This window comes from Suricata suricatta, chromosome 8 (assembly GCF_006229205.1).
Source record: "Suricata suricatta isolate VVHF042 chromosome 8, meerkat_22Aug2017_6uvM2_HiC, whole genome shotgun sequence".
Taxonomy (NCBI): domain Eukaryota; kingdom Metazoa; phylum Chordata; class Mammalia; order Carnivora; family Herpestidae; genus Suricata; species Suricata suricatta.
Genome location: NC_043707.1, coordinates 130,854,875 through 130,865,939, shown reverse-complemented (window position 1 = coordinate 130,865,939; position 11,065 = coordinate 130,854,875). Strand labels below are relative to the sequence as shown.

The window sequence follows — 11,065 nt, the reverse complement described above, 5'->3', positions numbered from 1 at the left end:
TGTTATCTCACTTATCCTTGACTGCAATCCTAACAAAGGCACACCAAAAACTATTCTTTCCCCCCATTTTTCAGATGGGGGATGCTGGGGCTCAAAGAAGTGGTGTTCAAGGTCACAGAGTAGTAAGTGGCACAAGGCTGTCAATATTTAAACCTGAACCTGACTCAAGTCTACCTTAGAATCCATTCTCCTGAGCATCAAAACCTCAGCCCCATTTATTCACTTATTCCACAAATATTTATTGAACTTGGGACACCTGGGTGGTTCAGTCGGTTAAGCGTCGGACTTCAGCTCAGGCAATGATCTCACAGTTCTTGGGTTCGAGCCCGCGTCAGGCTGTGTGCTGACCACTAGCTCAGAGCCTGGAGCCTGCTTTGGATTCTATGTCTCCTTCTCTCTCTATGGCTCCCCTGTTCACGCTCTGTTTCTCAAAAATAAATAAATGCAAAGAAAAAAATTTTTAAGCTGTATACCCTTTAAAAAAGTTATTGAAATCCTGTCTGTGCTGAAGTCTACACAGGGGCCGAGAATATACAGGTGAACAAAACAGAAAGCCATACCTTAGAAGCTTACATTCCAGTGGGAGGAGACAGACGATGAACAACAACAACAAAAAAAGATAGTGTGTCAGTGATAAATGCAAAGAAAATTAAATAAATAAATTAAAACGGGGGGGGATAAGAAATCTCTTTTTTTTTATATCCTTATTGGCTCAATGAAAGTTTACCTCATTCATCTGTGAGTCTCCCCCTCCCTCCCCACCACACAGACATCCGTTTCCCGAGCTGAGGGGCAGTCCCTGGCACCTTCTATGGCAGAGCTCGCCTTGGTAAAGAAGTTTAGGAGTCCTGGATTCTAGGCCTTGGGCAAGTCCCTGCCCCTCTCTGGGCCTCAGTCTCCCCATGAGTTTATGGAGGACTTGGACTAGAAAGGGTCCCTAAGGTCCCTTCCAACTCTGACACTCTAGGATTCTATGAATAGGGTTAAAGAGAACAGGGACCAGCGACTTCTTCCCCACCCTAGCAACTGTCGCTAGACGAGGGCCATCTCCTGGTAAGTGTTGAAACACCTCCATGGATCGGGGAGGTCTTTTAGGCATCCCATCATGCATCGCGAGTTCGCCTGGCTAGGAAGCACGTTTCGTCCTCTTTGGTCACGATCATCCCTTGGGATCCAGCCAAAGAGCGCGCCGCGTTCCTATGGCAACCGCGCCAGGTCCACGCGCAGACGGCGGGTAGCAAGGGTCAAAATAGATTCGCAAAGCAGAAGCCCTCGACCGGTTCTGTCCGTGCCTTCCGAGCGCCGAGCCTTTAAGTGTCACGTGACGCCCTCCGCTCGTCCCCGCCCCTCTCCCCTCCCCAGGTCCCGGCGAGCGCTGATGCGGACGGGAGGCTCCTGGCCCGGCGGACTAACTGGAGCACGGACGCTGCAGCCGGTTGGGCCGGTGCCCTTTCCCGGTAACTCCTTCCCGGCGTGACGCGCGGAGCCGCGGACGCGGCGGGGCCGGGCAGGCTCGGGGATTTCCCGTCAGTTCTTCCTCGTTCCCGGTTCCCCAGGGCCCGGGGGCAACCGGGAGCCGACAGGGCCCGGCCCAGGGCTCTCGGTGGGCGGCGGGGGAGGCGGCCGTCTCCTGGAGGGTTGCTACCTCCGGCGGGAGCTCAGACGTGGAGCGTGCCTCCTGGAGCCGCTGCCTGGTCTGGGGGACACTGCCCGCGGGCGGTAGCCTACCTGTTGGGCAGGTGATTTCCTGTCGAGCCCGAGACTGTCAGCCAAAGAACTTAACAGCTCCCCGCCCCTTGGGCCCCTCACTGGAGGCGACTGACACGGTGGAATAAGGCAGCGATTGCACTGCGTGGTGCAAAAAATAAGTACCCCTTTCTGACTGTTGACCCTATGTTCAGTAAATCCTTTACATACATTTAACTCCCTTAATGATCTTTTCAAGATGGTATTATTCACCCTCCGTTTATGAATGACACTGAAGCATAGCAAGTTTAAGTAACTTGCCCAAGGTCATAAAGTGGTAGAGGACGATCCCTATTTGAGTCTGTTTCCAAAGCTTGTGTGCCTAACCAGTAGCTAGTTCCTGAGTCTTCCTGAGTTTTAGCGCTCATACATGTTTTCTAGGTTGTAGGTTGCCTTAACAAGGAAGAAATGAATTTGTTTTAGGATTTGGTTCAGCATGCATGCAGTCCTAAAAATTGGCCATCGTGTGAGTCCAATTTTGTGATCACTCCCAGTCACTATTTAGATTTCCACTTGGCAAAACTGCTGTTCCGGATTTGCCCTCCTTACGTAAGGTGTCACCTTAGACACTTGAACCTTAAAACGTTAGTAATTCATGAAAAGTCAGGATAAATATGACCCTCAAAAACTCACTGTATGATATCACCGAGTTCGTAATTCTCCACTGTAAACGTCTGTGCAATACAGGACTACCCTGTTCATTTATCCAACCAGGATTATTTCCCAGCCCACCATGAATTCAGTTACCACCCTAACCAGACATAGATCGTTCACGTTTGAAGACCCTGCTTGGTCTACAGCCTTTGGCATTAATCCCCCTTCATGTGGAAAACTGAATTTTATCTCACCAGTTTTTCTCCTCTTAGGTCTCCATTTCTAATGACCATATTGCCAGTGGTTAAATTAAAGAGCATCATCTCTGTTTTCTTGCTCCAGTGGGTGTGGTGATAAAGACTAGAATTGGGGTACACGATGTCATAACAAGTTTTTTTTAGAGTATCTCACTTTCCTGTTTGTATTTATTTAACCCCAAGAATGTCACAACGGTGTCATTTCATAGTTTTGCACCTGGTAAATCTTCTGATCTCATGCATTTATTATATACTTGGTGACGTATTCTTAAGCCACTTATTGTTAAATTTAAAGTATCGTCAGAATAAGTGAAGTAGTGTATTTGAGATGTAGTTGCCTTGATTTTCCTATGTATGTTTTCCCACATTTGCTTATGATTTCTTCATCTCATTGATTTTCAGTCATTTCTAAAGCTTTACCCAATCCAAGGACTCTGGCAAGTTGCTGTTAAGTCTTATTGCTCACCTTTTCACCTAGAATAGTTCTTATTTGTGGTATTCGAAAACAGTAGCAAGATTGTCGATTTCAAAAGCCATGGTCAAACAGCTTGACGCTTTTCCTGCCAAACAGCTTTTGTTTGTTTTGTTTCTCATCTATAGATCTTAGCCCTTTCCCTCAAAAGCAAGACTGTCCAGGCTTCTACCGCTGACACTCATTGCCTCTTCAATCATTTCAGCTCTGGAAAGGAAGAGAAATGGAAGTGAAAAAATTGAGCATTTCCTGGCGGTTCTTGATAGTTCTGATTCTGGTCCTGCAAATTCTGTCTGCGCTGGATTTTGACCCATACAGAGTCCTAGGGGTCAGCCGAACAGCCAGTCAGGCTGACATTAAAAAGGCTTATAAGAAGCTCGCCCGGGAATGGTAGGTGAAACAAAGAAATAGCAGTTTAATGTAAGCTACGCAGTTGGAGTAGGGCAATGCAGCCTCAGTGATGGTTAGCTTTTATTTGTCTCTGTGTCTATGTTCAATAAATCTATATCTGTCTAAAATACTTCATTTGGGAGAACTAATGCTCATGTTATTCTATAATTTTTTTTTTAGCAATGAGATCCAGAGCCTGTATCGCTGTGAATTCTTGGCCTAAAGAATTACCGTAGATACTGCCAGCATATTTAATGTTAAAGTAGGAGGGAGCTTTAGTTTTAAAATATATATGTCATCAGCAGTGGATTAAGCTAACCACCCCATGATGTTATTATTCATAAAGCAACTCTTTCTGCTAAAGGGAAGACTCTCCAATCCTGTTTTCTACATTATTAATTTTAAGCTTTCAAGAGAATTTAGAGTCAGCTTTTTTGCCCTCGATTTTACAAGAATATTCAGGAACTGAGTCCGTTTCTCTTAACAATTATTCTGTAGAAAAGTCATAATTCTACATAGGTAGGTTTTATATATGCTAAAGAGTAGACATAAAGTGTTTGTGAATGAGCAGGATAGCAATCAATTTAAAGCTTATGAGCGACATCATCAGTTTTTTCCACCAACGCTCTGGACATGCCAAAGAGGTAGACATATTTGAATTATGCAGCGGATGGGGGCGGGAAGAGAACAGGAAGGGCACACGTGACTAGAAGCTGGCGAAGCCCGTCATGAATAATAAAAGACGGTTTGGGAAGGGAACCACCATCGCACATGCTGGGCTCCTACGAGGCTCCTACTAAGCTTCTGTGTGCTAGGCTCCAGGTTCTATGCCTTTTATCTTATTTAAACCTTATAATTACCCTACGAGGGAGGATATTGCTGTTCCCTTTTACATGTGGGGAATTGTAGACCCCTCTTACCTGTGGGGAAATCTAGACTCCCTGTTATTAAGTCTTTCTTACCCCTGGGCTCCATAGCTTGACCTTCTGCGCCATAGATAGTTTATTGCTATTTTACTTTGTAATCACTTGCCCCGAGTGAGCAGAGGTAAGAATGAGTGGGTTAGCGTTCAGGTGGGCAGGAAGTTCTGCAGGAGCAAAGCTGCCACTTTGCAGATGACATTGTAGCCTGTGCATCGTTCTGCCTCACACCATTATTCTTCCGTGAGAGATAGAGCTTCGTTTTAAACTGCTTGCAATAAAGGTAAAAGATAGTTTCAGATATAAGGTTTTGAATACATACATATTTTAAACCAAACTCCGATCACAGGGAATCCAGAATTAGATACTAAAAACACGATCTAATTATGTGTGGCCTCTTTCCAGGGACTCTCTTTACAGCAAAGTTGCTTTCCACATCATTTCAAACTCTTGCCTCTTTATTGAAAGCAAAATACACAAATTGACAATAAATTCATAAAGTAGCAACATTCTTTTGGACAGCAGAAGGCCTTTGGCAACATTATAAAGGCAGAAATGATCGCTTGAGTCTGTGGGATTTATTAAAATGTACAGCTTTGACGTTTCTGGCTTCCAGAGCCGAAAAGGGTGTTATGATATTAATGAAATGAGTCCTATGCCCCTCTTCCTTAATTAGATTCTCTCTAGGAGTAATTCATCACCTTAGAAATTATATAGAGCATCGTCCAGCAAAAGTCTAAAATTCTACCGCACCTTTGTATTTTCACTGTGCTGTTACTTTCTGCTGTTTGGGCTCTGGCTGGGTTTTGTCACCAAAATCATTTGTTTCATTTCATGATGGCTTCACACACACTGAAAACGGCACGTGTCCCAGTTTGGCTTTTCAGAATGAGCGGTAGCAGGGGGAAGTGGTTAATGGTCTACCTGAATCTGTAGGTCTCCTCCTACGTTAGCAGCATTTACTACCTAAATAACGTTTCTTAAGCTTCTCAAGAGCTTTCTTTCCCCTTCCTCGGTGAAACCATTTAAAGTTACCCTTTCTCTCGGGCAAACTGTGTCTCTCTCGTAATAATTAGGTTTTGACACACATACTTTTCTTTGATCACCTCCACTGGCAATGTCAACAACCCCAGCCCAAGAAAAAGGCATCATAAAATTGTATCGGAAGCAAATGAGTAGAACGAGGTCAGTCACTGGAACAGTAAAACGATTTGCCTAAAAGTTTCCTATATTACTTTTTCTACCGTCATTTTTATTTCCTTAGAGGTAGCTACACAGCCAGTAGATAGCAAGTACAATATTTTTCTTCACTTCCAGATTTAAAAGAGGAGTATCATATTGCAGCGGGTGAAATGTTTCCTCTATGCTGAAAATAGTGTTGGGCATTGCTTTCCTAGAGCCAGATTCATCCTTTCCTAAGTGTTTGCAACCTCGTGGCAGCATCCCACAATTAGGAAAATATTCCTTATGACCTGAAACTGTCTTATGGCTTCCTCCCTGTTCTCAGGCCTTGGTTTTGTCTTCGTCAGGCTCTGTGGTTTGGGCCCAGGTGCCCTCACCTCGGGTCAGTCTCCTCAAAAGCCGCTTCCTGTCCTTTAGCCCCCACCCCCCACCGCCAAGTTCTGTACGTTAGACCTTCATTTGCGTAATTGCTTAATTTTATCTTTTCATCCTTTAGCCTTGGTTTGGATATTTAAAACTTCTTTTTTGGTCATCATTAGAACCACCATCTTGTTTCTTTAAGCCACACTGTTTTCATTATACCCAGCTGAGATTTTTCTTTTCTCACTAATATTCACAGCAAGAATTAAATAGTTAAGGGAGGCATAATGTCTAAATTCAATAGACAGCCGTTTGCAATTTATTTTTCGAGAAATCAGAATATGTGGTATAATCCATTCAAACATGTTCCTGGCAGAATGAGTTGATCAAGTTATAAAATATCTTTATTCCAATGTGCTTGGTGCTGTTCTTAGTAGTCATTTGCTTCCAGAAGAAGCATTGCTTCTCTCTCCTGAACCTTGGCAGGGGGAAACTCACTGGAAGTTATTATATAAAGAATAACGCTCTATAACAGCGTCTCTTAAGAAGAATAGTGAAAAACCAGTTGGTAGAAAACACTGATTTAGGGCTTAGGGGGCTCTAAGGAAGGGGGCTCTAACACCCAGCCCCCTACTTGCCGGGACTGAAATTGGCATAAACACAGGCAGATTATGGAATACCGAATGACCGCAAACGGATATGGTTAATTGCAAACTGTGTGTAATAGCAAAAATTAGTTCTAATAGAAGTTTAAATCACTTTGCATAAACTGTAGATTTTTCTCACCCCTTAAAACATGTAGCCTTGAAATCATGATCCATTTATGGGTGAAAGTCTGTCTTGGGCAAAAAGGGACAAGCAGAGCAATAATGAAACTAAAATGTTCTCACTTGAACATCAGCAAAACGCGACTTGGAACACGGTTGTTACTAAACAAATTCACAGCGTGTCCTAGAAGCTATTTCCTGTGTCCCCCTGAGTACCTTCCTTCCGTGGTAACATTCTAACGTGGGGATGGATTACTGCCATCCTGGGAAGGGAAGTGGGTTCGTAGGGCTCAGTGACATTGGCCTGGGGCCAGCCTCAGTGGCAGTAGGAACAATGTAAAGACATATGCATAGCCCATCTTTCCTCACTGGAACGTTCTAGTACTCCCCGGTGCTTTGAAAGTATGCCCCGCTGAAGTGCTTTTGGTAGAAACTGCCTGTTTCAGAGTTTCACTTAATTCCAATCATGTGAAGCAGGTGATTGCTTCTCCCATATATTTTTAAGAAACTGTCCTAAAAACAGCCTTCCTTCTGAGGTAGTCAACCCTGTGTACAAGATGTTAATTGACTGTGTGTAAAACATTACGTCCCTTCTCACCGCCTGCCCACTTATGTTTTCAGGCATCCTGACAAAAACAAAGATCCTGGAGCAGAAGACAAGTTCATCCAAATTAGCAAGGCTTATGAGGTATCCTGTCAAACTTGTGATGCATCTGTTAACTCTTATAAAATACGCTTTGGGGGGTGCCTGGGGGGCTCAGTCAGTTGAGTGTCCGACTTCGGCTCAGGTCATGATCTCACACTCTGTGAGTTCAAGCCCCGCATCGGGCTCTGTGCTGACAGCTCAGAGCTTGGAGCCTGCTTCGGATTCTGTGTCTCCCTCTCTCTGCCCCTCCCCTACTCACACTCTGTCTCTCCTTTCCTCAAAAATAAACAAATATAAAAAACACTTTTTAAATTTCTCTAAAAATAAAATAAAAAATGCTTTAGGTGACCAGTTTTGTAAAGACCTCTCAAAAGAGGCACACTCCCGGTGCCCTTGACCCAGTTTCTAGATGTTGGTAGAGAAAACTTATTTAGTCATATCCAGTATGTTGAAATTGGTGCCCAAATACTTACACTCTTTAAAAAAAAAAAAACTGGCTTACTTTAAAGGCTTTAATTGGAATTGTAGAATTCACAGAATTCATAGCTGTAGGTCTCTTTTGTGGAAACTTCTATAACATGCTCACTTTGACAACACACATACTAGAACTTCTGTTGAAGAAAGATTGATTTCCCAGTTTATTAAAGTGACACAAGGTTACAAATGCATTTCAACACAGTTTTTCCAACAATTTTCTAACATGTCCACTTAAGTAGCTTGTTCTGGAAGGTGCTTTAAAGATACATTCGTGGCTTTATGGTTTGTGTAGGGTAATGCTCTTCAACAGATGGTGCTTGGTTCTTGAATACTGAAAACAAACTGAGGGCTGAAGAGGGAGGAGGAAAGGGGTTGTGGGGTGATGGTCACGGAGGGGGGCACTTGTGGGGAAGAGCACTGGGTGTTATATGGAAAACAACTTGGCAGTAAACTATTAATAAAATTAAAAAATAAAAATTAAAAAAAAAAAGAGATGGTGCTTGGCTCCTAAAATGGCACACCATCCTAAGACAGCCTCTCGAATTTTCAGTTTCAGAATTATTTCTAATTAAAACAGAGTCAGCTCAAGGTACCTGGGGGCTCAGTCGGTTAAGCAACCAACCTTGGCTCAGGTCATGATCTCACAGTCTGTGGGTTCGAGCCCCGCATCGGGCTCTGTGCTGACAGCTAGCTCAGAGCCTGGAGCCTGCTTCAGATTCTGTGTCTCCCTCTCTCTCTGACTCTCCCCTGCTCTCGCTGTCTCTGTCTCTCAAAAACTGAATAAACATTTTAAAAATTTAAAAAAGAAAAAAAAGAACAGAGTCAGCTAACGTACGAGACACTGAGCTCAACCCCGTGGCTACTTTTTGGTGTTTGCAGCTTTTCCTATCTTGTTTTGAGCTATTCCAACTTAAATGGCATGACCTGGTCAACTTTCTTGTCGCCCAGCCCTGGTATGCTACGTTTTATTTGTTTTACTGATGTATTGAGTATTGGGATAACCAAATCTCTAAATCCAAGACAAACACAAGCATCTAAATGACCAAAGTAATTTAGTCTTGACATCTGAGAGAAGGGTCTCCCAGTGGTGCAGACTACATTGAGAATATCTAACCATGGCATAGCTCTACATTTATTTTCTTCCTGTGTCTTCCATGCTGCTCACAGGAAAGTCCTTTGGGTGAAACATTTCCCATTTCATCAATTTCATATTTTTTTTTTCTTTCCCTATAGATCCTTTCCAATGAGGAAAAGAGATCAAATTATGATCACTACGGAGATGCCGGCGAGAACCAAGGCTACCAGAAGCAGCAGCAGCGAGAGTATCGCTTCCGCCATTTCCACGAGAATTTCTACTTTGACGAATCGTTTTTTCACTTCCCCTTTAATTCGGAGCGGCGGGACTCCGTCGATGAAAAGTACTTGCTGCATTTTTCACATTACGTGAACGAGGTGGTCCCAGATAGCTTCAGGAAGCCCTACCTCCTCAAGGTCACCTCAGACTGGTGCTTCAGCTGCATCCACATCGAGCCCGTCTGGAAGGAAGTGGTTCAGGAACTGGAAGCATTGGGTAAGATCATTCTGTTTGCTGGGAGATGTCTGTGTGGGAGAAGGTAACCTTGCTCTCTTGAGTTGTATGGGCTACCGGGGAAAAGAGGCTCAGATTTCTCTCCCAAGTTCATGGTGACTGGTGTCTTCCAAGGACACCTTTTCACAGAGGGGGACTGTATCAGCCACTTTGTTTTGCATTTACTAATCTGCAGCCTTACCCATAGAGTCTCCTAACGCCTAGGTGGGCGCCTAATATATAGGAAAAACTTTAAAACTACTGGCTGGGCATCAGTTTGGATGCCGGTGGGATTCACAGGTTATTCTTCCCGCTACGTGTGATTTCGTTCTTTGGTTTAATTTGCTAGAGCCGCCATAACAAAATAGCACCGAAACAACGGAAATTTATTTTCTTGCAGTTCTCAAGGTTAGAAGTCTAAGGTCAAGATGTGGGCAGGTTTGGTTTTCTCTGAGGCCTCTCTCCTTGGCTGGCAGACGGCCATTCTCTCCCTGCATGTTCACATGGTTGTGCCTGTGTGTGCACATTTCTGGTCTGTCTGTCTGTCTGTCTGTCTCTCTCTCTCTCTCTCTCTCTCTCTCTCTCTCTGTGTCCTAATCTCTTCTTATAAGGACACCAATCATACTGGGTTAGGGCCCACTTTAATGAGCTAGTTTTAACTTAATTACTTCCTTGAAGGTCCTGTCTCTGAATGCAGTCACATACCGAAGTGCTGGGGGCTTAGGACTCCAACATACGGGTTCTGGCAAGAGACGCAGTTCACTCCGTAACGCTCTAATGGTTATGGATGCCCACTCTCGAGCACCTTTCCATGTTCATAGTTGCCACTTAGTGCCAGGAAATGTCAGTGATCCAGACAGGGTATTTATTTTAATAACTCGTAAAAGTTGGGATTACTGAATCGTGTGTGTGTTGTTTCATAGGCATTAGCAGACCTATTCTTGAATAACTAGAAAAAGGCCCAACTCAATCATAGGGCCTGATTTCTCTGGAGAGAACGTGCCACTGAAAGCCATCAGCTCGTTTATGCTAACGCAGAAATTGTCAGCCAGTTGTTTGGAAGCACTCAGATTTGCCGAAATGCTTTCCTGAGACCGAATAAAGAAGTTCTTGGAGGAAGACAAGGAAATGAGTGTAACACAGTGTCCTGCGTGTGGCGGGCAGGCAGCAGGTGCTTGCCAGTGGTGCTTGATGAGCGAATGAGAGGCTGGCCTCAGCCAGACGCCCCTGATCGAACAGCCTGTTTGGCAGGAAGGCATGATTGCATTTTTTGCCACGGCACCTGGTGTGCTGACAAGTGTCGAACCAGGAGCTGACGTTCAGACCCAGTAGCGGATCGCAAGTCACTGCGTCAGTCAGGGTGGTAACGCGTCTGCCCCAAAGTCAGATCAGAGCCGACATTACGTTTTAAACACGTCAGGCAAACACACACGACGTGAGGTAGCGAAACACTGAGGCCGGTTGGCTGTGCTGCAGCCCTGGGCTTCGGAGTCAGGCCCGTGTTCGGCTCTCGGCTCTGTCACTTACTGTCTAGTTGTCCTTGGACAAATTCGCTAACCCAGGTCTCTTCGTCTCCAGAGTGGATGTGATCATGTCAAACCAATAGGGTCGTTAAGAAGATTAAATGAAAAGAAATTATACTAAGTGCCTGACGTGTATCAAACGCAAGCATCAAGGGAGCCTTAGG

The 11,065-nt window shown here is 44.4% G+C and overlaps 1 protein-coding gene across 3 annotated transcripts in view; it reads left to right on the top strand.

Annotated features, from left to right (window-relative positions):
- The first annotated feature begins 1,357 nt into the window (after positions 1-1,357).
- DNAJC16 (DnaJ heat shock protein family (Hsp40) member C16) overlaps positions 1,358-11,065 on the top strand; it is a 41,936-nt gene continuing 32,228 nt past the window's right edge. Inside the window, exons 1-4 of one of the 3 annotated variants that reach the window (XM_029947390.1) lie at positions 1,358-1,457; positions 3,275-3,459; positions 7,310-7,376; positions 9,045-9,381. In XM_029947390.1, the coding sequence (XP_029803250.1) occupies positions 3,293-3,459; positions 7,310-7,376; positions 9,045-9,381 (571 nt within the window). In that variant the 5' untranslated portion in view covers positions 1,358-1,457; positions 3,275-3,292. Of the gene's footprint in view, positions 1,458-3,274; positions 3,460-7,309; positions 7,377-9,044; positions 9,382-11,065 lie in introns of those variants that run through there. The other 2 variants (XM_029947393.1, XM_029947392.1) reach the window with 2 other exon arrangements.